This window comes from Plasmodium knowlesi, assembly GCF_000006355.2.
Source record: "Plasmodium knowlesi strain H genome assembly, chromosome: 13".
NCBI classification, from domain to species: Eukaryota; Apicomplexa; class Aconoidasida; order Haemosporida; family Plasmodiidae; genus Plasmodium; species Plasmodium knowlesi.
Genome location: NC_011914.2, coordinates 2,314,852 through 2,342,582, shown reverse-complemented (window position 1 = coordinate 2,342,582; position 27,731 = coordinate 2,314,852). Strand labels below are relative to the sequence as shown.

The window sequence follows — 27,731 nt, the reverse complement described above, 5'->3', positions numbered from 1 at the left end:
ATTTAAAAGAAATAATAATTACTATAATAATAAAACACACAAAATATTTTTCTACACACTTATAACCCCTCTGTTACCACTTTTGCGTTAATTTCTCCGTTCATTTTTTCTACACCACCATGTGAAGAAAAGTGGTTATTAAAGAAAACCCAAAATATCTACAGAGCATTTTCTAATTCTCACCCATTTGTGAAGCGCTTATACTTCGCAAGGAACTACAAATGACAGTACCTCCAAAGGGTTTTAAATGCACCCTGAACCCTCCAAAGAAAAAAAAGAACCCTCTTTTTGATGATTTTTCCTCTTTCATTCGTGCCATATAACCGGTAAAATGCACGCATTGACATAGATGTTGAGATCAATGCGAACGTTTAATTCATGGTCTCCCTCCCCTTTCCATTTATCTATTTCTCGTGCCCCGATAAAGCATCAGTCATGCCTGTTCTATATTCACTTTTCCACCCTCTGTGCGTTGCATAAAAATTTACCCATTTAGTCAATCTGCCTCTAGTCGGCCCACTTTTCAACCAACAATTTTATTTTTGCCTGTCGTGCGAGAAACGGTTCTCACTCTGCTTAACTAAATGGAGTGACAAATAAACGCAGTAATTCGTTATGTACTTTTATTTTTTTTATTTATTATTATTATTTTTTTTTTTAAGAGGAACGACATAAATAATCATAGGCCACTGACGGCAGAAATCAGAAAGCAGTTACCTCCAAACTGGAAATACATTTTCCAACAATTTGATTATAATAAAAAAAAAAAAAAAAATTTCAAATTTCTAGTGAACAAATATGTAAGGCCAAAATTTTGAATCTTTATCCTTAGGAGGGAGGGAGTAACACATTGGGACTGGTTTTGCTTTTGTTCTTTCCTTTGGAAGTTTTTCAGAACCTACTTATCTGTTATTCATTCCCCTTTGGCATTGGAACCTAACATATCTTCATGCACAGGTATAACCTTGTAATTATACCTAAATGCCATCGTAGCAATACCGTTTTGTGTTTTCCTCTGCTCTTGGGCTCGTTTCCTTTATGCCTTTTTCAGTCCTTCTGTTTGTTTTTACGTCCCTCGCCACCCCTCTTATATTTGCTCTCCGAACTTGGGTGTACTTTTCTCACCCTATTTTGATTCACCTAAACATATTTTGCCTTGTTTTGCCATATATTTTTTTTTTTATTTTGTTTTGCTCTTTTCTTTTTTTTTTCTTTTTTTTTTTTTTCTTGTGTGTGTGTTTCTTTTGCTACCTTGGTTAGCTTCTTCCGGGGTGTGTCCCGCTAGGCAGAGCTTCTTTTCTCAATAGCTCAGTTCATCCACAAATTTTGTGATCATTTAGCCTATTTTGTCCTCTGTACAATACTGTCCCCCCGTCCAAGCACATTGACACGCATATAATTGTACCACCCGTGAGGTAAGCACCCAACCTCCCCCCGTAGTTTCCACTGGAGAAAAAAAAAAAAAAAAAAAAAAAAAAAAAAAAAAAAAAAAAAACTTAAATGGGTATTCGCAAGGATAAGTTAATTTTGGTCGCCACCATTTTACACCTCCTTAAAATTTCTGTTATCCAAATGACTACAATAGTTGGTCATCGGGGTTGTGGAACCAGTGAAGCAGGGGGGACTTCCCCCTACCCGGAAAATTCACTGTACTCATTTAAGAAAGCACTGGATGAAAATATTGATGGAGTTGAATTAGATGTATGGCTAACCAAGGATAAGGAAGTTGTGGTTATCCACGGCACGGAGGATGGGTTGCTAGGCCATACCTTACTGTACGATGAAGATTCAAAACAAAAACACATAGAAGAATTAACAGCTGAGGAAATCCAGAACTATCATTTTAAAGAGCCTTGGATCATAACCAAAGGTAGGCAATTTTATCAGCAGGGTTCCACGACGTCAGATGTATCCAGTGTCGAAACGGAAAACGTGGCAAGTGACCATGCGGAGGGAGAAGGCATAATTGGACACAACGATAAAAACGTATTCAGTTGCAACAGTGGGCATTACCAAGGTGAGAATTCCCACGCACTTCATCTAAAAACCCCCGTGAAAAATGGACAGACAAATACAAAATTCGCTACCCTCAGTAAAGAAGAAAAGGAAAGAAAAAGCATCGAGTACGCAGAATATAAACAGCCCTACATAAATATGAATGAAAATGATCAGTTGGAAAAAATGTTTGACGAAAATTCCTTGCAGAATTTGTTTGCAAAAGAAGAAACGGAAAGCGAATTCCACCAATTGCCTACAGAAGGAAGGAACGCTCCAATGGATGACCAACTCCTAGAAGAAGAATTTATTAATTCCATAAAATGCAATTTTTGTAAAAATCTTTACACAGACTATGTAAGGAAAAAAAAATATAACTTGAGCAAAAAAAAAAAGCTGTTCATATTTTTATCAAAATTTTATCATGTACCCCTTCTAAAAGATATACTTAATTTGTACAAAGAAAAATTATCATATGACATTGAGCTGAAGGGAACAAATGAAGATTTGGGGTTCCACTTATTGGACATTCTGGAGAATTACAAAAACTATAAAATAAAATTTAGCTCATTCAGTTGGGTACTAAATAATGGAGAAATGGAAAAAGAAAGTGAAGAGAAAAAAAAAGAGGAAATTTCTAATGACACTTGTGGCCACCCTGAAAATCAAAAACAAATTGATTTATTAAGAGCTGTTCGAAATAACAGATTGAATATCCCTGTTGCTATGCTTTTTTCTGACGATGAAGTGATGCCAAATTTTGTTTCCATTTTATCCACCATGAAATTCTATAATGCTGAGTGGGCACACTTTTCCTATAGATCCCTCAAACAACCAGTCATCATGCATGGAAATAAAGGAGAACAAGTCGTTACTCCTCCCAATGACATCTTCCAGATGCTACGTAATAATAATAAAAAAATGATGATTTATTGGGGCACTGAGGATAAGGACGAATACGAAGACCATTTGTTTTACATAAAGATGGGTGTCGACTCTATATGCCCCAATAATATAGACATTGCTAGACAGGCCCGTTTGGACGCTTACTCAGCGTGAGTATACCGCCGGGGAAGTATCCCTCCTGAGAATGTTTTCGCATCAATTTAATCTGAATTTTCGTTCAGCGCGCGTTAACTTTTGTTTACACGTATATACACACAACAGGCAGCTCCTTTTTATATACCATCAATTCTTGCACCCCCTCCGCAACATATGCAACGTTCAAGTTTCAATTTTTTTCTGTAATTTTTTTTAATCCTGGAATTTTTGCGAAATATGAGAAAGGGGGGAAAGCATCAAAACTATATGGTAGTATCTCCTTTTCTGAATTAGCAAAAAAAAAAAAAAAAAAAAAAAAAAGAAAAAATTCACCAGAGGATACCAACTTTTTAATTAAGCTTTTACTGTTATGAGAGATTCATGTGGGTGGGCTCTCATGTAGAGAGGTTGCCTTGCAAAAGATGCCCTTTTTTGAGGCGTTTTTTCTGCTGCGTGTTAGATTGACTTTTTTTTTTTTTTTTTTTTTTTTATGTGTGTGTTTATTTATTTTATTTTTTCTCTATATGAACTACCCCCAAAGGAGCCACATCCCCTCGATAAATTTATAACCATTCCTTCGTGTAGAATAAAAATGCGAAATGTACATTTCCGGTTTGGATTCCATTCTGGGTTACCCATTAGGTTTAAGTTCACACAGGCAAGGCACATGCATCTGCAAGGGGCCTATCCGTGTATGTATTACCACTCGATGTAGGAGAAAAATTTTCGCATCCGGCGAGTAACCCTACTCCTGTTTACATTTCCTTTCGTACTCTGAGCTCCCTATAATGAGTGGAAAAATCACAATGAGGTACAACACCTCCCACTTTTGTTAAAGCGAACAAAACGAAAAATAGAGTAAGCCCTTCGGCAGATAAAAAAAAAAAAAAAAAAAAAAAAGAGCACGCACACCCACAGCCAATCGCTGTACTCTTCCAAACTAAATGAAACTAAAATACTGTTGGTATGCATTTTACATAATCCAAATTGTGACATGCGTAAAGTGGCAAAACAAATTGACTGATCTTTTCTTTTTGAATTACGTTGGCAACCATTTCGTAGTAACAAAGGGGGGGAGGGAAAGAAGGAAGAACATTTGGCGCAAGGCATACGAAAATGGCAAAAGGAAAGAGGTGAACATTTTTACAAAGTGCGGCGGGGAAAGGATATCCCACGTGTGGAGCAGTAAGAGCGATGAAGATCAAAGTGATTACACCTCGAGTGGCGTATCCCCTGAAGCGACTAAGCAAGACACCGCTAACGGGGACTCCACCAATCTCGCCGCTATCCATGATGAAGACATTTTAAGAAAAAAAGGGGCGCAGAAAGAAGTGGAAAAGAGTGTCGTCCCGCTAAACATGGACTGGGTAAAAGTGATGAACCTGATCTACGCAAGCAGAGATGTGGACGCAACTACGTTGGCTTTCAACGCGGCCATGTCTGCAGTGGAAAAGAAGGGCTGTCTGAAAAGCATGTTGGAGCTATTCGAAGTAATGAAAAAAAAAAATATAAAACCAGATTTGGTGTCCTACAAATTGTTGCTCCGACTATGTGCCAATTACCATCTCGGAGACCACGCGGAAATTTTATTTGACGAGATGGTAGAGACGGACAAATTGACTCCAACGTACGAAATTTACGCTCTCATGATAAACTGCTTTGCCAAGGTGGGGGATGGGCACAAGGCTGTTGAATTTCTGGAGAAGCTGCGGAGCGACCCTCTGGTAGAGGGAGTAAACAACTGGGAGGTAGACGGTAGCGGTGATGGGAACGGTAGTGCTGGTCGCAACGTAAGCAATGATGGAAACGTAAGCAATGATGGAAACGTAAGCGATGATGGAAACGTAAGCGATGATGGCAACGTCAACCGTGGAGAACGCGGAAATTACTTGTGGAAGGACCACTTTGACGAACAGGCTGCCACAGAAGAAGACGCAAAGGCTGAAGGAAACGCATACACAAATCAATTTAAAGATATAACGAAAAAGATCAAGCACATCGAAAAGGGGAGCAGCAAAATCCAGTACAGCGAATACACTAATGTAATTTTCGCATGCAATATGTCAAATTTACCTGAACAAGGAATAAAATATTTCGAGGAATTATTAAACACAGGAAAGTACATGCCCTCTACCCTCCTGCTGGAGAGCATATTCGACTTATTAGCAAAGAATGGGAAGTACGAAAAGTGTCTAGACTATTACAACAAACTGAAGGACGATCCGAATTTTAAAAAATATATTAATGTTAATATCCTGAATAATATTTTGAAAGCACTATGTGTACATGGGAAAATTAACATTATTGAACAAGTGTGGAAAAATGAATTCGATGAATTAATGTTAACTCCAAATGCTATTTCCTATGCATATATGTTGAACGCATATAGCATTGTGGATGATTATGAAAAAGCATTCAAGCTATTTAAAGAAATGCAAATGAAAAAAATGTTAAATAATAAAAATATTATTCCCTTTGTATATACAATTCATGCCTTTAAAAATTGTGGCATTTATAATTATGCCATTTATGTTTTGAGAGTAGCTAAATTGTTAAATGTCTCTTCGGAGGATTTACTGAAGCTTTACAACGACGCCATGGTTGCATGCATAAATTCCAAAAAGTACGAAGTCGTTATTTCGCTTTACGCAGAATTAGTCACTATGCAAGAAAAAGGTGCACCTTCTCTGGAAATTAACATCAGCACGCTTGGGTTCGTCCTCTTGGCCTTTAAGGAACTGAACATGCGCGACGATTTTATCAATTTGAAAAATTTAATAATTCAGAAAAATTACAAGTTAACTCCGCTGTGTGGGAAGTTGGTTAACGAGCAGCAGAACGACTAGTGAGGGGCCATCGGAGCGCACAACGTGAAGGTGCAAACATTTCGTGGATACATGTCCGATGGGTTTACACATACCATACTTACCCCTCCGGGGAAATTTGTTTCGGCGCACTCTCCACCCCCCCCTTCTTCTTGTACTTGCGCAGAAACTGGATCTTGCGATTTACCAGTTTGGCGTCGTGGCATTCCGCCTTGAGAAAATTCAAGTCCACCTTCAAATCGTTAATCTCCTTCAGAAGGAGCGAATTCTCGTTCATCATTTTGATTTTCTCTGTGCGGAACGCCTCCGATTCCTTCTGCAATTTCTCCTTCAACACGTCTATCATATTTTCAAGATGCTCCTTCTGGCGAAGGTATTCCGAAAACACATTTTTCGTATCGTAGTTTTTCACGTCGTTCACTTTATGGAACTTATTATACAAGTTCAGGAAGGACGCGTTAAATATTTTCTTATCATGAAGGTGCAAATAGCACTCTTTAATATGTTCCTGTAAATTTTTCAAAATTTTTTCATAGTTTCCAATTGTTTTATTATTACATAGCAAATCGTCATGCAAAGATTTTATCTTCATTTTGTATTCATTAATTTCTATCTGCAAGTTTACTGTTTTTTTGTGATTGTTTTCAAAGCACTTTGACATTTCTTCAATTTTTTCTCTCATAATTTTTATTTCTGAATTTTTGGGGGCTAAATTCGACTCTAAATCTTTTATTTTTTGCGAAAGGACAATTTTAAGCTTTTCCAGTTCTTCATTTTTTTTGTTCAAATTGGATATGTTTTTGTTCATGCACTCGATTTCCTCGTCCTTCTCCGCGAGGTTGTCTTTCAACGTTGTCACTTCGTCCTTCAGGTGGTCAATGCTCTGCGTGGGTGGGGACCGGAAGTGAGTATCGAAAAAGCGCTATAAACACCAAGTGGTTGCAATGCGAAGCAACTACCGTACATACGACAAGCGGTTGCAATATGAAGCAACTACCGTACATACGCCAAGCGGTTGCAATATGAAGCAACTACCGTACATACGACAAGCGGTTGCAATACGAAGACATGGTAATGCACCCTGCACAGGCAGTTCACCCCTCTTTACACGCAACTCACCTCCTGTAGCCGCTTCGCAGTGATGTTGTTCTTGACGAACTTCTCCTTCTCCACCTGAATGCTCTCCTTTAGCTCTCCCTCTATGTGCTCATAGAGTTTGAATTTACCAAACCAGTCATACTTGTCCTTTTTGAGCTGACCAATCTGCTCCTCGTACTTCTGAGATATGAGAAGAATCTCCTCATCCACGTCTTCCTCGATCTTTCTTATATATTCTTCTTTTTCGTTCTGCAGATTTTCGTACTTGTCCTTCAGGTTTTCTATGAGTTCATTTTTTTTTTTCACTTCCTCATGCTTCTGCGCTGTCAATTGTGTTACCTTCATTTGGTGCTCCTTTTGCAGGTCAAGGAGTTCCTCTGTCGATTTCTTCTTATATAAATTAAACTCCTCCTGAATTTTCAAAAATTTTTCCTCACATATTTTGTTCGTTAAATAAAATTGTGCATTTAGCTGATTCACAAAGTAAGTGTGCTTTTCCTCCAACTCGTAGAGGGATTTCTTACACATCTCCTCCACGTTCTCCTTCTCCTTGATGATGTTTTTATTTATCTTTAGAAGATTTTTTATTTCTACATTTTTTTGTTTATCTAGTTTGTTCATCTCCGACTTGTGAATCGATTCCCTATTTTTCATTTCCAGTTCCATTTGGTTTTTCAAATTTGTAATTTTCTTTTGTAATTCCAAAAATTCTTTATTTTTTTTTTGTACATAGTAAAAGTCAATCAGGATATCGTCGCTCTCTTTTTCTTCCTCCTTCAGCACATAGTTCGTTTGGTTTTCCAGATCGTACATGAGGAAGTTATTTTTCATTTTACTCTTCTTCTTTGGTACATGTAAACCGTGACCGCTTTTGTTATCACCCTCCCCTTGGTTCTCACCCATTTCTGCGCTCAAGTCTGACAGAACTAATTTCTTCTCCTCGGTGGTAGCTCCTTTATAGGGGAGAACCTCGTTGGAAGAGCCTTCAAGTCCTTTCGGATCGTCCCTTGCGGTGGGCAATTTCCCCTTAGACAATAACTCTTCGCTGTACACACCAGTTGTGTCATTGGCACTCCTTACGTGTTGCCCCTTCTTCGAATTGTCCTCATCGTTCTTATCATCATGCATGTATTCCGTAGCCATATTTCCAACCTGTGCAGGGTTTGTAACCTCCCCTACGGAGGAAGAATTATTTTCAGACAAAAAAAAAGAATCCATTTTTTCTATCGAGAAAATGTATATAGAGCCATCCCTTGAACAGCTAAAAAGTAATTCCCCACTTGCATCTAGTTTCAAATTAACACAGTTCAAAATGTGGCAAGGAATTTCCAAAAATAACCCACAAAGAGGAAGAAGATAAAATCGTATTCTGCAATAAAAACCATTATAAAATGAGGCGATGAGAAATTTATTTTTATAAAGTAATATTTTATCTATAACATATTCTGACTCAAGGACACACTCCACCTTACTATTACAAAATTGTTTTATAGTTTTATCATCACAAGAAACGAAAACATTTTTCATTTCATTTGTTCGAACGTTGTTAAAACTTTTATATTCATTTCCATATTTCCCTTGATTCGGACTATTATCATTATTCTCTTTCTTTGTTTCTTTTTTCTTATTTTTCTCGTTTAAAATTTCTAAATCTATACTTAAAAATTTTTTATCCTTCTGCATCACTTCCATGTTCTTGTTTCCATTATTGTATAGGGAGTATTCAAATAGGTAGCCATCCTTCCCGATGGAGAAAATCGAGAAGTCGTTGCAATTCCACACCAAGTCGGTAATATAATTAACGTGACTCTTTAAAACATACAACAGTTCGTATGTGTATGTTTTGTATATATAAATTGTAGAAATTTTGGAGACAGCCATGAAACTTCCTCCGTTGGAAAATTTGCAACATGAACAATTTTTTAAAAAAAATTCTTTTTTTATTTTTAGCTTATTATACAGGATGTGGAACAATCTCAGTTTGTCTGTAAAGGCTACAAGAAGTAAATGACCTGAACAGTGAATAGACAAGTGCAACGGTTCATTATTAAAAGAGTTGGACATCACTACTTCTTTCTTCTTGTAGTTAATTATTTTTATCACATTGTCATCGTAGCATAGGATGATTAGAGGGGGTTTCATGCACACGTCGAAGTCGTTTATCTTCGCGGGACTCACATCCTCCAGTACTGTCTCGACATGCTTTTCGTAGTGCTTGAAGGGCGGGTGGCTACCCATGTCAAGCGGGGAGTGCTCATCCCCTATAGGTAATGTGTCACCCCCTGTAGGTAATGTGTCACCCCCTATAGGTAATGTGTCATCCCCTGTACGTAATGTGTCATCCCCTGTACGTAATGTGTCATCACTTATCGGTGAGCGACCCACATCTACGATGGCATGTTCTGCATGCAACCCGTTGTCCCATTTGCCCCTCTCTTCGCCCCTGCTCCCACTGCATCTCCCCCGCCACATGTCGAACTTCTTCAAGTTCCCATCATGCGCCAAGAAATACAAAAATTTCTCACACGGGGAAACCAAGCAGTAGCCATTCATCAAAACAGAGAAGTTGAATGGTACGGAATAGTTCGATACGTAGCACATGTTGGTACTCAGATCTGGGGATCTCTCATAAATATGCACACTCTCATAATCGAAGAGGAGAAAACCCCTCGAAAGACAAGCTACCTTTACAACCTCCAGCCTACTCAAATGCTTGTTGCATATTTTCACTTTCTCCTTCTTAACATCGTAAAATATGAGGTGATTATTTTTGTTCGTTAGCAGTAGAACGCCATCACTTAGCCAACAACAGTTGGTGAAATTACGATCGATTTTATCGAGTTTTTTATTTTTTATTTTTATTTCTACTAAGTTTCTTTCGACGTTGTGGTACAGGAATACGTGTCGCAGGGTGGGTGTCCCCATTGGGGGCGTTTCCCCCTCCGCCTTTTGTCCTTCCTCGATATGGCTACTCTCCTGGATAGTATTCTTATGGCTCTCTCCACGGGTGGCGTAATCGATAGTTCCATTGACAGTTCCGCCGGTAGTTGAATGTCCAACCCCATTGGCAGTTGAATTTTCCGTCAAATTTGCAGTCACTTGGCCAACACCACTATTGTTCACAGCGCTCACCGAGAGCAGTGCAATGTAGGACGAATTTTGAGTATTCAGGCAAATTTCACAATAATCGGAAAAAAGGGAGGGAGAAAAAATCTTGCAAAACATTAACTTTTCCTGTAGCCAGTCGTAGCAGAAGAAAAGGCTCTTGGTACTTCCATTCGTTAAGCAATACACATATTTATTTTTTGATGAAAATGAAACGTTCATAATTTTGCACTCATTGTCTGCAATTTCTAAGGTTAACCGTTTGACCAGTTTAGAATTCTTGGTGTATATGGAGAGGAAAGGTTTCCTAATGGACCTCTCCCCTAACACTAGGAGCTTTCTATCATTGCTTATCCCCAGACATACAATCCCGTAACTGCTTTCATCGCTAAGTAGAAACTTTTGTTTTTTTTCTGAAAGTGAGTGGATGACTCCATTGGTTCCTATGCAGTAGAAAAAGCAATTATCCTCTAGAAAATAAAATGGATTCTTTATGTTCCTGTTTATCCCGTATGCATAGATAGCTTTGGTGAAATAGGTTTCTTCTTTTTTTTCGAAGGCATACATTTTGGCCAAGCACTCCCCTCTTTAAATTTTTTTCAAACTTGGTTTGTACAGCCACTGTGAGACGGCATGTGCGACAATCCCTTTTTCGTCCTGACCGACAATTGCGGAGAGGAACATCCGAAACAAAAAAAAAAAAAAAAAAAAAAAAAAAAAAAAAAATACACATAAGTTGATTGTATATACATTTGGGAAATCATTCCATTCTGTTTTACTTTTTCTTTAATTTACACTACTTTTTATATGATATCCATCGTCCTTTCCCCTCCCCTCTCCCATTTTTTTTTTTTTTTTTTTTTTTTCGGATTCACCTCCCGTTTATGTGTCTACTACCCATTCACCAAAATGACAGCTCCGGACCACTCGAAAGCAATGAAGCAGAATCGCCTATAAGAATAGACGCACCTATTCCTTTTTAACTTTTCTCTTATGAGCCCTTCTCACAATATGCGCATTATCCCCCTTATTCTAATTTCGTAACTATATGGGAGAGTCCCCTATTAAAAGGGTCTACTTCGCGAAACACACTTGAAATACGCATTTCACACACACATTGGTTCGCTTTTTTTTTTTTTTTTTTTTTTTCCCCCCATTTTCCGCTAACTGTGCGCACTGAGTGGGTATTCCATTTCGCTTAACCTCGCATTAGGTCCCTTTCGAAGTTATGTTTACATTTCCATTTTACACTCTTTCCTCACTTGGCACGAATGCAATTTGTATCTATATGGCTTCCCTATTGCTCAGCGCGCAAAACTGGACAAACATATCAAAACAGTGATGAGTAATGAATCTCGCATGGGAGATGGAACCACACATTTGTTCGTCCATCTATACTTTTGGCGTTTATGGCACTTGCATGGGTTCACGCTCTTACGGCAAAGTAGAGAAAAGAAACGGAAATTATTCTCACACACAATGGTTGGTATATCCAAAAGGGCGATAGGAAATATAACAATTAGTCATTCCTTTTTCTGATTACTTTCCTTTGTAATGTCTAGATAATGGCTTCTTTGGAGAACGCTTCGTCTCATCTGGTTGGGTCCAGTCAAGGCTTCAGATAGCCTTTTCCCTCTTCGCCCCAGATCCTCTCACCTTTTGTTGTTATGTAGCTTGTAAAATCCGTCACATTTGCACTAAGGGTGCTACGTGAAATAAACTTTTTAAGTATGTTCCCTTTATTGGCTTGCATAAAAAGGTTTTTTTTTTTTTTTTTTTTTTTTTTTTTCTCTCCGCACTCGTTGTAGTTACCAATTGGAAGAACAAATGCGCCTTCACCAGGTCGGTTATCAAGCACCTTTGGGGTGAAGCCTTACGAGGTTACGTTTTTCCAGATGAACCTTCTCGGGCCGTGACCACCAAATTGTCGCAAATGTAACAACCTGCCTTTGTACTTCCCCCGATTTTCACTTTAAAAGGATAGCTCTTTTTTTAATGGGCAAAATTGTGGAACTAGCCAAAGAAAGGAGATAAAAAAAAATAAAAAAAAATAAAATAATAACTAAATAAAAATAAGAAAAATACGTCAAAAGGAGAAAAGAAAGAATTTGAAAAACAAAACAATGTAATGTTGTGTAGTTGTGAAACCCCACCTTCACGAATCTCCAAACTTGGGGGCTTCTATTCACCGACCCAAGGTGTGCGCGGCAGAATTGTTAACCAAAGGAGAGCCAACATTCGCCACTTACGGGAATGTTGGGTCCCATCTGATGAATGGAATTCTTTTTGGGGTAAAGCCAGGTACTTGGAATTGTTAAGCAAGAAAGTGGAGACATAAAGTGAGATGCTCCCCCCCCCAAGTGCACAACTCTTCCCCTTGAGAACACGCATGTGGCCACTCACCTCGAATCAACAGCCAAACAGGAAATGAACGCGCTTTACCTCCTGCTCTGCATGGTCACGCTCAAACTTGTGGTAACCATACATACAAGAACCCAGCTGAACTTCCTAAAGAGCACGTACCAACTGAACAGATGCAAAACACTCAATCTACGAAGAGTCTGCAGGAAAATCAAGCCCAGAAATAACAAGTTATTTGTATCCCTATTTGACGAATATGATGAAAAATGTATAAGGGCACTTATTATGGCCAGAGAAGTGGCCAAAAATAACAACGAAAAGGAAATCCTACTAAAGCATCTCCTAATTGCCATCATCAGGATTGACTCTAACCTAGTAAAACATATTCTAAACTTTTTCAATATATCCCTAACGACCTTTTTGGAAAAGTTAAATAAGGAAATTAATAAAAAAGGGGGGGAAACGAGCCTTCAAACGAAACAAGACGAACAAAATGGATCCCCAGGGGGGGATATCCCTCGACAAGCAGGGATTGAAATTCAGGAGACACCAACAAATCAGCATCACGCCGATGGGCGAAGCAATGATGTTGTAGAAGGAGAAAGAACGTATCAGTCGAACGACCAAGATGGAGAACACAAACTTATGAATACCTTCATCAACAAACACATCCAAGACATAGAGGACAAAATAAATCAACTGAAAAATATAGACAAGGGGCAGAGTGATATTTCCAGGGAGGTCTACGATTCCGACAACTCTGTGGAGGGGTCAGACGAAAGGGATGAGACAACTAGGAACCTCATCCATGACGCTGCGAAGCGAGTTTTGGGAAATCACTCGGGCGATCTGGAGGATGCCCCTGATGGACCGCCCCTTCTGGATCCGGAGAACGGAGACCAGTTGCCCGACGAATTATCAAGCGATCTGTCAAAGGAGTTGTCCCGTCAATTGCCAAGAGACCTTCCAAACGGTCTGCCAAATGAACTACCCGACGAAAAGGCCGACATAAAATTTTCCGAAAACTGCAAACGAGCTCTTCACAACGCGGTGCTAGAAGCAAGGAGGAAAAAAAAAATGTTCGTGAACGTGACTGACATACTCATAGCCCTCATCAACATGGCACAGGAAAATGAGAATTGCGAATTCTTAAAATATCTCAGTGAGCTCAACATAAGCGTCAACGATTTGAAGAGAGAGCTAATTGGTTATGATGAAGAGAATTCCTTTGCGCCCCCCACTGGGAGAACAAGCCATAGCGATCAGCGAGATGACGACCAGAGTTCTAATCAGGCAGATAGACGTGAAGAAAATGGCTCCCTCATGGAAGCGATCGAAAACAGAGATGACAACCAACGAATGCGCAACGTGAACAACGAACAATCAAATCACAACTTTATGAACAACCTAAATAATGACTACCTGAACCAAACGAGGGAATTCAAAAATTACGAAGAAAATAGCTTCCCCTCAAACAACAAATTATTTGGCTCCTCTTATGTGAAAGATTGTCTAACAGATATGGTACATGCAGCGTACGAAAAAGGGGATGAACATTTCTTTGGAAGAAAAAAAGAAATTAAAAGAATAATAGAAATATTAGGAAGGAGAAAAAAATCCAATCCATTACTGATTGGAGAAAGTGGAGTCGGAAAAACAGCCATCGTCGAACATTTGTCCTATTTAATATTGAAAGATAAAGTGCCATACCATTTGCGCAACTGTCGAATTTATCAACTCAATGTTGGTAACATCGTAGCAGGGACCAAGTACAGAGGAGAGTTCGAAGAAAAGATGAAACACCTCCTAAGCAATATGAACAAGAAAAAAAAAAATATTCTTTTTATTGATGAAATTCATGTTATTGTAGGTGCAGGAAGTGGAGAGGGATCGTTAGACGCGTCCAATTTGTTGAAACCTTTTCTTTCATCAGATAATTTACAATGCATTGGCACCACGACATTTCAGGAATACACAAAATATATCGAAGCGGATAAAGCACTAAGGAGACGATTTAATTGCGTCCCTGTGAAGCCATTCAGCGCCAAGGAGACTCTCCTCTTATTGAAGAAAATTAAATACAATTATGAAAAGTACCACAATATTTATTACACGAACGATGCCCTTAAATCAATCGTTATGCTCACGGAGGATTATCTGCCTACGGCTAATTTCCCCGACAAAGCCATCGACATTTTGGACGAGGCCGGCGCGTACCAGAAGATCAAGTATGAAATGTTCATGCGGCAAAGGCTGCGCGATGAGCGTGGTCGCAGGGCAGATGCAGAACCGCGGAATGCGGAATCGGCCAATGGCGACCTCGCAAATGGAAACCTGACCAATGGAGAACAGATGATTAGTCACCAGGTGAACGCCACGGAAACCAGTAGCGATGATCATCCACCTGGGAAGCTACGCACTGATGACAACCAACCCGCCTTCGTCCACGAGGACAGAAATGTCGAAGCAGAGAATTATCTCGAGAATATGCACATGAAGTACGTCACGTCAGATGTGATCGAAAATATTGTGAGTAAGAAATCCTCCATATCATACATAAAAAAGAACAAGAAGGAGGAAGAAAAAATTATAAAACTTAAGGAAAAATTGAATAAAATTATAATAGGACAAGAAAAAGTAATAGATATTTTATCAAGATATCTGTTCAAAGCCATAACGAACATTAAGGATCCAAATAAACCCATTGGCACCTTGCTACTATGTGGGTCATCAGGAGTTGGAAAAACTCTGTGCGCTCAAGTGATATCCAAATATTTATTCAATGAAGACAACCTAATCGTTATCAACATGAGTGAATATATAGACAAACATTCAGTAAGCAAACTGTTCGGTAGCTATCCAGGGTATATAGGTTATAAGGAAGGAGGAGAACTAACTGAAAGTGTAAAGAAAAAACCATTTTCTATCATTCTTTTTGATGAAATTGAAAAGGCACACAGTGAAGTTCTACATGTTTTGTTGCAAATATTGGACAATGGAATGCTAACAGATTCGAAAGGAAATAAAGTGTCCTTTAAAAATACCTTTATCTTCATGACAACCAATGTAGGTTCCGATATTATTACAGATTATTTCAAGCTCTACAATAAAAATTACGCAAATCTGGGCTTTAAGTATTACCTTAATAAAAAGAAAAACAAGGAAGAGACAGATGGTTCTTCCCTCCACAAGGGGCAACTCCCTCAAGGAGTTAACAGTGTAGGTAACTCAGTGGTAGAACATCCAACCGGATTAAGCAACAACAGTGCGACCGACGTGCAAATAAATCACAAAAGAGACCACGAAGTAGAGAACCCCCCCACACAACAACCAAGTAGCTACGAACTTTTTGAAGAAAAATTACGAACCAACGAATGGTACGAAGAGTTACAACCAGAAATAGAAGAAGAACTGAAGAAAAAATTTCTTCCAGAATTCCTAAACAGGATAGACGAGAAAATTATTTTCCGTCAATTTCTCAAAAGAGATGTGGTGAATATTTTCCAAAATATGATTGAAGATTTAAAAAAAAGAATTAAAAAAAGAAAAAATCTCAATTTAATTATCGAACAAGATGTTATTAAATATATTTGTAGTGACGAAAATAATATTTACGACATGAATTTTGGTGCCAGATCTATTAGAAGGGCACTGTATAAATATATTGAAGATCCCATTGCTTCTTTTTTAATATCTAATTTGTGCGAACCAAATGATTCTATTCATGTTTCTCTGTCCAACGGTAACAAAATTAATGTGCAGCTTTTGAAGGCGTCCGTAGATCAGCTTGTGTTGTAAAACGCTCTACCCGTGTTCGCTCGCTTTTTATAATCTCCTGTCCCAGTAGAGGTGTGGAGAAGGTCGGGTGGGGAATTAGTTCACTCTATTTGTTCCTCTACATGCGACGAGTTGCCAGTTGTTCACCGTGCAACTCTTCCATTGGTCGTATGTGCACATCAAGCCGCTTCACTGTCATCTGCACACACATGCACTTGCAAATAATGTGAAGCCTAATTTTTATCATTCCCCTGGATAGGTACTTCTGCCATCAGAGCTTTTATCATTTCTTTCCTTTCCTTTTTTTTTTTTTTTTTTTTTTTTTTTTAAATTGGTAAGCATCATTCGCGAATTTTTTTTTTTTTTTTTTTTTTTTTTTTTTTTTTTTTTTTTTAATTTTGACTAGCTACTACACACCACTCTTGGTGAGCATACAAAAGTTGCAAATCCATTCCCTTCCGAACAAAGAAATGCTCGAAAGGAACCGAACACGGTTTTAAAATTTTAATCTTCTTAACCATGTCGTGAGCAAATGCCTTATGGTTCTTAACCCCCTTGGTACATTTTTCGCAGCCTGAGGGGGCAAACAGGAGAAACTGCGGTAACCTTTGCATATTCTCCCTAAAACTATTAAATTATCAAAGGAGAAGGGGGGAAATACAAATATACGAATATGCCTGAGGACATCCATGTGCGCATGTTAGTCATATCCTCTTCATTTCTGTCGCTACCCCTTATATAGAACCTGTGGAAGCGCAAGGCACATTTTGAGTAAATACGAAAATTTGGATCCCGAATGAGCTCGAGGGGGCGTTCCTTCATAAAACAGAAGTATTCGCGTTTTCACGTGATTACGTTGACAAGAGATCCCTTTTCCATGAGCTCCCTCTGCCATGTCCATCACTGATAATTCCAAACTGAGTATAACCCCCGTGCCAACTCCTGCGTGCGCATACGTAGCCTCTCCTCACAGAACTACACCCCCCACAAAAAAACATATACACACAAAAAAACATATACCCACAAAGAAACATATACACACAAAGAAACATATACCCACAAACACATATACACACAAACACATATACCCACAAACACATATACCCACAACACTTATACCCACAAACACATATACTCCCATACCAACATGAGCGGAAAGCTGGAAGACATAGGCGAACTTGTTTTGCTTATCGGAGATTTCCATTCCCCCATGAGAAACTTAGGACTCCCCGACTGCTTCAAGGATCTCCTTAAAACAGACAAAATAAAACATGTGTTATGTACAGGAAATGTTGGCTGTCGTGAAAATTTGGAACTCCTAAAAAATATTGCGGATTCGGTTCACATAACCAAAGGAGACATGGACGATGAGTATGATTTCCCTGAAGATACTTCTCTCACTATTGGGGATTTTAAAATTTCACTAATCCATGGCCACCAAATTATTCCTTGGGGGGATACGAATGCACTCTTACAATGGCAAAAGAAGTATGACAGTGACATAGTCATTTCAGGACACACACATAAAAATTCTATTGTCCGTTATGAAGGCAAATATTTTATTAACCCCGGGTCAGCAACTGGAGCCTTTCAACCATGGCTTTCTCAGCCCACCCCAAGCTTCATATTAATGGCTGTGGCAAAAAGCTCCATCGTTGTTTATGTGTATGAGGAGAAAAATGGGAAAACGAATGTCGAGATGAGTGAGCTTCAAAAGTGACTAGTCATTAAGAGGAATTGGGATGATACACTCCCCACACACACTTGGAGCTATTAACTAGGCTGTTACTCCATGGTGATATTCTTTATTAGTTCATTTTGTAAATTCTCCAACGCACTTTTCTCCAAGCACCAGAAGTTATACATTCTACACCTCTGAATTCAGTCCCCTTTTTAAAAAGCCATACCTAAGAGGGTAAATATATATTTTTTTCTCTTTCTCCATTGGTTTAGCTAACAGGACCTTGTCGAGCACTTGCTAGGAACAAATTATGACATAGATATGGAACTACCTTAGTGTTATTGTGCCTTAATCACTTTTTTTTTTTTTTTTTTTTTTTTTTTTTTCTAATATCTACGAATGCCTTGGGCAAACCGTTTGTTAAGTGTAGCACATGATACACAGAGAGGTAGTACTTGGAAACTGCCGCAATGAAAATGTGCAAACCGAACCTTAACATTTTTACTTCACCTAAGAAGTGCTCTATCTGTTTGTTAACCCTCTCCCCCCGTCAATAGGTTTAACACATGGAGAGTGGGTCCACAGAAAGTTCCTTTCAACCATTAGTTTGGTTGCCATTATGATTCTCTTTAGAACCACGTGGACCTTCCGATCTTTTGTAAATTTAGTGTAAACCAAATCACAGCATAATACAGAAGAAAAAATGATTTGATCAGTGAATCATGAAAGTAGGGGCGCAGCGCCATCCCCACAGTGGTCTTTATTACCCATTTGCAGCAAATACACTATCACGTAAAAATAGAACCCGAATTTTTTGGTTCATTTTTTTTTTTTTTTTCTTTACACACGTCAGGTGTGTCTTCCTTCTATCGCGTTCTTAAAAGAGATAGATAAAAACATACACTCCCCCATTTGCAACGTCAAACATTGCGTCGGCATGGTGAAAGCAACTTCCAAACGTTGGGCATTTAAATTTATGTAACAATCTCTACAATGGATACCGTGTTTTCCTCTCGGGGGGAGGAGGGGGATTTTCCCACTTGCTTGTCTTGAAAATGTCCATATATGTGCATGTATACGTGTGAGCACATATTAACAAATAAAGAGTTTTTGATGAAAAAATAAATTAAATGGTGGAATCAGAGACTACGCGGGATTATTTGCGTGCAATGTATTAACTATGTCGTTATGTTCTTTGCTTGTTTTCGTTTGGATTTAATACATTTTAGGCTTTGGCGCTTAGCGCTTTGTGCGTGGCGCTTGGTATATAGCATATGGATCCGTCAGCGCTTGATCCAGGGGCACGGCAACTTGTAACGTGAACACACATATAGACAGATATTTTTAAAAAAAAAAAACAAAATTTAAACAATTGACACATGCAAACAAAGGGTTACGCAGGGTAGTAGGCATTTTGATTCTGCTCCTGGGGATAGGGGGTGTATCGAGAAAACTTCTCGACTTGTTGTTCCACATCATTCGTTAACTCCGTTTCGTGTAGGGCGGGGGACACGTGGTTCACCTCCGGTTCGAAATAGTAAGACCACAGAGATACAGCTCCCAGGGCCAACCACAATAGGAAGTTTGAGTAGCAACCCGAGTTGCAAAATATTACGAAGATTTCTACAAAGGGGGATGGGGAGGGGGGGGAAAGGACACAAAGGTGAGGTATTAAGAAATGGGGAAGGGCACATTTACATTTGGCAAACTCCAAACATTCACTTCTGACGCTGGGCTCAAAAGGATGAGCAGAACACGCCTCCTCCCCACTTACCTGTCAATCCAGCAAAGGCAAACATCACACCGTTTATGTACGCGTGCAAATCTCCGGCTCCCTCATCGTGGTATACTTCCAACAAGTATGCGGCGAGACCATATAGCAAACAAGAAAAGGCATGGACTAGCCTAACAAAAATAAAAAAGACCCATTCGCTTCCTCCCTCATTGAAATGCACATACCATTTCCTTGTGTAAAATTTGGAAATATACAAATAAAAAATGAACTGCAGAGTTGCACTTATGGTATCTAAAAAGGAGGCCAATCGCAAAATCTTCGATCCGGCTCGATAGCCTCTTGCCCAGCTGAAGAAGAAAATTGGGGGTGAAAAAAGACAAACGCAATGAACCAGGATTGTAAGAATTATTGCGATGGAAAAAGTGAAGCGTGAATGGGGGAGCGTGAATGGAGGAGCGTGAATAGGGAAAAGTGAACGGGGAACCAAGAATTCCTGCCTCCTGGGAGATGAGTGGGTCATTTCTATCAGCGCTCTTATCTTTTAGTATCCTTGTGAGGAATTCATTTTACGATTTTTTATTTTCTTCCTATTTTTAAGGCAAGCATGCGCATCCGTATTGACGATGATTTCGTTTCGTATTTCTCCCTTTCGTCCATTAAGACGCATGGAGATATACCCTGTGGTACTAACACTAATTTCCCCACTCCAGATCCGCTCCCCTCTCTCCCCTTTTCGCCTCTCTTCTTACCAAGTATCATCCGCAAGAAGAACCTGAAAGGACATGATAAATATGGCCCCTATCAAGTACACCCCTGACCACAGCGTTATGGAGTTTCTGAATGCCTGATCCAGACGATATTCATCCTTCATATTTTTTAAGTCATAACTGAATAGTCCCTTTCCCCCACTTGACCAATACGCCATAAACAGAAAGGTGAGGGCAATGAACTCCAAGAAAAATCCGATTCGAAGGGTCGTCCCGAAAAACCCACTTATCTGGAAACATGGTCCTCTATTGGTGTGACAGTTGTCATCAAGACCGTCTTGTCTGGTCGTGAACCACATCTTGACGTAGCTTGTGTAATTAGACAAGGTTGTTGATCCCAGTGAAATTGTCTACACCGGTGAATTTAGCTATCGTATACTTACTCCTTTTATTATACTTGCACTTGTGTCTGCACTTGTGTCTACACTTGTGCGCGCGTCTGTGTATTCAACCGATACATACGGCCTCTGCTACCTCACCGTTCACTTTACTTTGTCTTATTCCCCTTTCTTAGGTTTTTCCTTTCTAATCCACAGGCTGCTGTTTCAACGAACGGATAATTTTCAATTCTCAATCCTTTCAAATGTGCCACAAAAAAAAAAAAAAAAAAAAAAAATATATATATATGTATATAAACGGAATAGCGAAGCAATGGTATAAAATATGGAAACGGAAAAGTTCGCACTCATAAACCTGATGTTATGTACATCCTTTATTTTAACAAATAAAAGGTGTTTATCATTCGTGCAAACTTATTGTGTATGCACAGATATAACCGCTCTGAACTGCGAAACGAAAAAAGAAAAAAAAAAAAAAAAAAAAAAAAGTGAAATGCAGCGAAATGGCGAAGGTGTGAAGCGGGATTTTGATGTAGAAGCAGCGCAGTAATGACTTGGGGATGCACGCAAAAAAAAAAAAAAAAAAAAAAAAAAAAATTACGTCCCAGCGCAGCGGAAATAATTTGAAAATTTAAAAAGTGCAAATTTTATTTTTACTAACAATGACAACAGGGAAGTATGTACTTACTATGTACTTAGTGTGTATTTGGTATGCACATATATATATACACACGTGTGAGTACATGTGTACATTTACGTGGGAACGTGGGAGGCACGTGTTTACACGAATACGTTCTTGTATACACTAAAACTGTGACTGCGCTCCTTTGGGGGTAATCATGTGTACACCCTTCCTTTAAAACTGTTAGCGTGATTGAAAAGGGAGTGTGTCGCGGGGCGAGCGGCGTAATGGACGCGATGGACACAATGGACGACGAAGCGGACAACGCAGTGCGCGGAATATGTTAGCAAAGACTAAAAAGAAACATGGAAACCTACATGCACATAATTAAAACTTACTCTTTTAATTATGTACCAAACAACAAAGTCATTTTATAACTTCACGTTACACAAACATAAAAGTGGTGGTAATTGAATGACGGAAGTTTGTGAAAGATCCAGCTATTTTCCAAGTACGGGAAGGAAAAAAAAAAAAAAAAAAAAAAAAAAAAAAAAAAAAAAAAAAGCGTAACATTGCATGTCATCACATGTATGTATATATATATGTGCAATCTGTACGATACGTACTCCTAAGTTATAAAGATACAAAAATTCCATTAAACATGTGTGATAATTTTAATTTTTCTAAAAAAGGGGAAAGTGGTTTTTCTTCACTTATGTATATACATGTTCCTGTTTCCACGTGTGTTACTCTTTTTTTTTTTTTTTTTTTTTGTGCGCATTCCCCATGTACACATATTTGACCCATGCGTGCACGCACATATACACATTTCCGGAACGATAAACATGCGTAGAAATAATGTCCCGCTGAATTGTGTACACTCGTGAACGAATGTAATAATTTGCGTGTTTCAATAGATGGAAAATTTTTGCTAAGGCTATCACAAAGTCGAAATTGGTGCGTACTGTTTCCTGTTCTGGTACTTTATTCTGTTTTTTTTACGTCACTTTTTTCCGTCAATTTTTTTTCCGTCAATCTTTTTTCCATCACTCTTTTGCGTTACTTTTTTCCGTCACTTTATTGCCTCATTTTATTACCTCCTTTTCCTTTTTTTTTTCCCCCCCCCCCCGTGTGCGTGTTGCTGTGTTCAATATATTTCCGCACGTGCGTATCCAAGTGCACACGTACAGATTTATACGTAAGCGCATTTTTGCCCCACCTGTTGCTTCTTCATGTTAACTTATTTACCCCCTTTTTTTCTGTTCTGTCCCACGCTGTCCCACTTTTTACAACACTTAACCCGTAAGATAGGATGGATGAAGACCAAGTGGCAAATGTCCCCCTTGATAATCTGTTCAGGTTAATTTTTTTTTTTTTTTTTTTTTTTTTTTTTTACACCCCAATTTTTTCTTTTGATAATTTAAGTACACGCCCTTGAGACGGACACCATGTTGGATCGTTACACAGGGTTGAGGACTCACGGATGGGTATGGCACACTACCTCATCCTGTACACTGACATGTACATACGTGCGTAGTCACAATACATCGACGTGCAAAACGCTAAAGTGAATCTTACCCCCGTGTTGCTAGAACACAGAAATATTTGAGTAACCTTTTTTTGAAATTAGAACTACCTATCCATCAGCAGAGCACCACCGCACTGAAACAAAATTGGCATATTTTATGCGTTCATCCCGTTAGCCTCCCCGTGTTAGTATTCTTCATCCGTGGCACTAAGCACCTAAAAGCAGTATGCACACAAGATGCTCGTAGCACTTTGTGCATACCGACGTTGTCCTTTTGCATCTGATAAATACATTAAACATGTAGCATTTTCGTGCCCCATGGGATACTACGCATGTGTACATTTCGCAGAACTGAAAAGCAACATCTGTACCATCCCACAAGATCCATCGGCGAATTTTTAATTCCTTTGCACATTACACAAAAGTGATGGTTCGAGTGTGGGGGGGTCATATGGTGGGCACCTCAACGCGATCATATATTTTATCATGGGGGAAGATTTCCCCTGGATGTTACACTCACCTAGGAACTAACTCTATGGCAATTAAATCTAAAACACCTGTGCATAATTACCACGTGTATATGTTATCGTACACGTTGTAGCATCTTCTACCTTTGGTCCCCCCCCCCTCCCCCCCCCAAATGACCCTTCTCTTAATCCCCCTTAAAATAACAGCCTTGTCCGATGGAAAGCATGCATTTCACCACACAAGGAGAACATACTTAATGAGGTTCAAAAAAACGCAACAATGTGAAAACTTCCCACTCTGTATATTATGTGGCACAACGTGGGAAATTTCGTCCTGTTCCAAAGTATATCAAATGTGCATACTCACACATTTATATATTTAAATGCGTATGATTTGGTGGTGAAAATCGCTTCCTTTCTTTTTTGTTTTTCTTTTCTTCTTTATTTTGATATCCCCCATCTGCAAGGATAACTTATCAAACGCTTGATCTACTTTTTCACATTGACGGAAAAATCATTTTTTCACATTCACATGAGCACTTGTGTAATTCCACCCAGTCACCATTGCACATTCGTCCCTCCAGTAGGATTTATACAACCGTTAGCGCGTAATAATTTTTTTTTTTTCCCCAAAAATGCGTATGCCTATGGAACACATTTTCTTCATCGAGAAATCCCCCCTCCGTTGTTTTTTAATACAGCGTTATGTTGAATATGAGGCGGGGGCCACATGCCATGTCAAGGTGCCAACTCTTCTTCACATTCCTCTTGCCTTATTTCGCAAACCGGTTAGGAAGCGAATAATCGCTACATTTTTATTGAATTAATTTCATTTTTCCAAATTAACGCAACGCCACTTAACTCGTTTTTCCTTCGGCGAAAATGTGTCATCCCCACCGGGACTTCTCTTCCCTAAAAGATATTTCAAAGGAACCACGACAGTTGATATTTTTACAATTAAAAATTTTGTTAAAAATAAAGTGAGACCTTTTCTATGTGTTATAAAAGAAATACACTCCTTCTGTGCAGAGGAGGAAAGTTTTTTTTTTTTTTTTTTTCCCAACTGGTAGATGCCTGTATCACTTACAGTCATTTGGTTACATAACAGTGGGTTCAGGAAGGTCCTATGACATTCCTCCTATGGTAGGAATTGTGTTAAATTACCATGTACATTCCTCACTCAGGGAAAAAGTAGGGTTCATACAAAGGAAGCATCAAGGTTCATAGAAACACCTATGTGGGGTAAATAGCTCCTTCGTAGTGAACACCCAATTCAGAGGAATGCACGGGGGGTGTACAGTTACCGCGTGGCCAGTAGGACCAACATTTTTAGGCAATAAACTGGTCTCTCCATAGTTGACTCTGCGCAAGGAATATATTTAGGTTGCCAGGTGGGCTTCTCCTCCATGAAGCCCCTCGGTTCAAGTGTTGCCCTAGTTCATGTTCCCAAAAAAAGAGGGAAAAGAACACACACCACGTAGGGTGACTCACAAAGTATCACATAAGAAGAAGAAACAGAATGAAAACATCAAGGGGGAAATAAAAGCCTACGTGAAACTTTGCAACCGATGAAAAGGACAACCAAAGAAACAAGGCCTCTCCATATTCCACTCTCCATCCCTGGCAACCATGGAGAAGTCCAAGAGATACGCGAGTCTGCTCAAAATGATGGACCGAAACTCCTTCCCAAAATACCGACTGCAGCAAATACTGGACAATATGTACAAGGCTAAAATTACCAGTGTAAGTAAAATGAAAAATGTTCCTACTAATATAAGAAGAGAAATGAAAAAAATATTTAGCGAAAATCTGCTAAGTATAAAACCTTTGAAGGAGTACAAATTTGATAGGGCATACAAAGTCCTCTTTGAATGTAAAGATAAAGAAAAGATAGAAGCCACATCTCTAGATTTTGGTTCTCATAAATCCTTGTGCATATCAAGTCAAATAGGTTGTTCCTTTGCATGTAAATTCTGTGCCACTGGTCAGATAGGTATAAAAAGGCAACTCGAATTAGATGAAATTACAGATCAACTTTTATATTTTCAATCTAAAAATGAAAACGTAAGAAATGTTTCTTTTATGGGAATGGGAGAACCATTAGCTAATCCACATGTTTTTGAGTCCATTAAGTTTTTCAACAATGTCAACCTCTTCTCCTTATCAAGTAGACGTATAAATATTTCCACGGTGGGGCTTCTTCCTGGAATTAAGAAATTAAATGATCTTCACCCTCAAGTAAATTTATCCTTCTCTTTACATTCACCGTTTTCTGAAGAAAGAGACAAACTTGTGCCTATCAATAAGTTGTTTCCTTTCCACGAGGTTTTAGATTTGCTAGACAGTAGAATAGCCCGCACGGGCAGACGCGTATGGATTAGCTACATCCTCCTTAAAGATGTTAACGACTCCAAGGACCACGCAGAGGCACTTTGCAATCACATAGTTCAGCGCCCACGCGCGGTCAGGTACCTCTACAATGTGTGCTTAATTCCCTACAACAAAGGTACCATTCGTGCCTGTGCCAGTCTTATACATGAGATAAAGGTGCAACGACAGTGCGGCCATATTCATGATACTATGGTAGTACGCCCTTCCATGAATTTGCTCTGTTTTGTGTTGTTTTGGACATTTATCCTTTGAACTTGTATGTCACCCCTTGGTGCTCCCCACCTTTCCTTAGCAAAGAACGTTGAAGAGAGCTTTCACAGAGTGGACGAGGAAGACAAAATCCTTCAGTTTGAGGTAATCCCATTTATCACTTCATCATATTAACGCCATTTAATCTTTTTTATATCTCATTAGCACTTTTTTTTTTTTTTTTTTTTTTTTTTTTTCCACTCCCTTGGAAATTTTCAGAAAGTGTTGAGGAAACACGGAATATCATTTTTCTACAGGTTCAAAATGGCAGAAATGTGGAGGGGACAATTTGTCTTCCCGTCACAATGCCATTTAATCCCTCCCTATAAAGTGGCACTTTTCAGGGGAGCCTTAAATTCTTTTCTTTTATTTCGTTCATTTATTTTTATTTTTATTTTTATATTATATTATATTTTTTTTTTTTTTGCCCCAATTTTTAGAAATTCCTTCGGACTATCCATTGACGCGGCATGTGGTCAGCTGTACGCAGGTAATGTGATCACACGGGAGAAACACCCGTTCTGTGAACTCCTCTGTCAAAACCGAAACCATGAGGGGTCTCCAAAAACTGGAATAGACGCACCTTTATGATTCATGCTGCGTACCTTACCAACTCTCCGCAGGTTACGAGCCCAAAATAAGGAAGGAATCAATAGGAGTTCGGAATGCGCCATTATTGGCACAATAAGTTACATGCTTTTTTTTTTTTTTTTTTTTTTTGTGAAGATTAATAGCAAGACAAAGAGTTCACTCAGGTACATTCGTCCAATTGTATCTCCTTTTGGCGAAGACGTGTGTATATTAGTGCTTTGTTGTTTGTTTTTTTTTTAACTGTTATGCTTCTCTTCTGTGTTGCATTTACTTTGTTCCATTTTGTGTTCGCACACATAGGGGCAAGCTATTCCCACCGTTTAACTTCCACAGCTCCGTTGCCTCCTCATCAGGAGGTTCCTCGTTAATAACTCTTTACGCATTTTGTACTTCTCTGAAGATCGAAACAATGTCTTCTCACCACATCATTTTGTGGCTGCACGATCAACGAACTTCGAGGAAGTGTATTCAAAAAAAAAAAAAAAAAAAAAAAAAAAAAAAAAAAAAAATGTATGTACACACTACACGTTTGCACCACCCGAGGCATTTACTAACAAAGAGATGACATTCGTTTTTACCATTTTTGCATTCTATACAAGTGATAAATTAAGCATAAGCATAATTTATGTGCATTTGCATGTTCCTAGACAACTTCCATTTCTTTTTCATTTTTGTAAAGTTTGCCATGCTTTTCACACCTAGCGCAAGTCTGCAGAGAAGCCACATCCTCTAAAGTATCCTTTGTCCACCACGACAATTTTGTGCAGTTATCTATCACTCCAAGTGAAATTCACTATTTGCGATTCATTCAAAAGTGTATGTCACTGCTTCTGTTTTACCCAAAGCGGTATTTGTCTCTTTACCTTGTTTGTTCTTAAGAATAAAGGTTGAAAATATTTCCGCCCCTTTGTCAACAAGCGTACCTATAATTGGGTAAGGAATTTTTTCGTCCTCTTCCACATCTGATAGAACACCGTGGATATACGTACAGCCGATTGCCGTGTGAATGAACTGCATACATGTTCACACGACGAAATGTCAAAATCATTTCTTCACGCCCAACCTGTACATTTTTTTGATTAACTATTTCTATACGTGGCTAACGTATCTCTCAGTGGTTAACGCGCGTGCTTTTTTTTTTTTTTTTTTTTTTTTTCTTT

The 27,731-nt window shown here is 38.8% G+C and overlaps 7 protein-coding genes across 7 annotated transcripts; 5 read left to right on the top strand and 2 right to left on the bottom strand.

Moving 5' to 3' along the window:
* Positions 1–1,500: 1,500 nt before the first annotated feature.
* Positions 1,501–3,054, top strand: PKNH_1351800 (glycerophosphodiester phosphodiesterase, putative; the record flags this gene model as incomplete). The annotated part of the gene is made up of 1 exon (XM_002260893.1): positions 1,501–3,054. One exon carries the CDS (start codon positions 1,501–1,503, stop codon positions 3,052–3,054), a length of 1,554 nt encoding a protein of 517 aa, XP_002260929.1.
* Positions 3,055–3,980: 926 nt separating this feature from the next.
* On the top strand, positions 3,981–5,882 carry PKNH_1351700 (pentatricopeptide repeat-containing protein 1, putative; the record flags this gene model as incomplete). Its single annotated transcript, XM_002260892.1, has 1 exon — positions 3,981–5,882. The coding sequence occupies one exon, from the start codon at positions 3,981–3,983 to the stop codon at positions 5,880–5,882; it is 1,902 nt and encodes a 633-aa protein (XP_002260928.1).
* Positions 5,883–5,961: 79 nt separating this feature from the next.
* PKNH_1351600 (WD repeat-containing protein 65, putative) lies at positions 5,962–10,631 on the bottom strand (the record flags this gene model as incomplete). Its single annotated transcript, XM_039113598.1, has 2 exons — positions 5,962–6,744; positions 6,981–10,631. 2 exons carry the CDS (start codon positions 10,629–10,631, stop codon positions 5,962–5,964), a joined length of 4,434 nt encoding a protein of 1,477 aa, XP_038969971.1.
* Positions 10,632–12,491: 1,860 nt separating this feature from the next.
* PKNH_1351500 (ATP-dependent Clp protease regulatory subunit ClpC, putative) lies at positions 12,492–16,223 on the top strand (the record flags this gene model as incomplete). Its single annotated transcript, XM_002260890.1, has 1 exon — positions 12,492–16,223. One exon carries the CDS (start codon positions 12,492–12,494, stop codon positions 16,221–16,223), a length of 3,732 nt encoding a protein of 1,243 aa, XP_002260926.1.
* A 1,126-nt stretch (positions 16,224–17,349) lies between these two features.
* Positions 17,350–17,922, top strand: PKNH_1351400 (vacuolar protein sorting-associated protein 29, putative; the record flags this gene model as incomplete). Its single annotated transcript, XM_002260889.1, has 1 exon — positions 17,350–17,922. The coding sequence occupies one exon, from the start codon at positions 17,350–17,352 to the stop codon at positions 17,920–17,922; it is 573 nt and encodes a 190-aa protein (XP_002260925.1).
* A 1,354-nt stretch (positions 17,923–19,276) lies between these two features.
* Positions 19,277–20,684, bottom strand: PKNH_1351300 (glideosome associated protein with multiple membrane spans 3, putative; the record flags this gene model as incomplete). The annotated part of the gene is made up of 3 exons (XM_039113597.1): positions 19,277–19,506; positions 19,658–19,965; positions 20,368–20,684. The coding sequence occupies 3 exons, from the start codon at positions 20,682–20,684 to the stop codon at positions 19,277–19,279; spliced, it is 855 nt and encodes a 284-aa protein (XP_038969970.1).
* A 4,285-nt stretch (positions 20,685–24,969) lies between these two features.
* PKNH_1351200 (radical SAM protein, putative) lies at positions 24,970–26,668 on the top strand (the record flags this gene model as incomplete). The annotated part of the gene is made up of 5 exons (XM_039113596.1): positions 24,970–25,846; positions 26,024–26,085; positions 26,200–26,237; positions 26,421–26,470; positions 26,604–26,668. 5 exons carry the CDS (start codon positions 24,970–24,972, stop codon positions 26,666–26,668), a joined length of 1,092 nt encoding a protein of 363 aa, XP_038969969.1.
* Between the last annotated feature and the right edge of the window lie 1,063 nt (positions 26,669–27,731).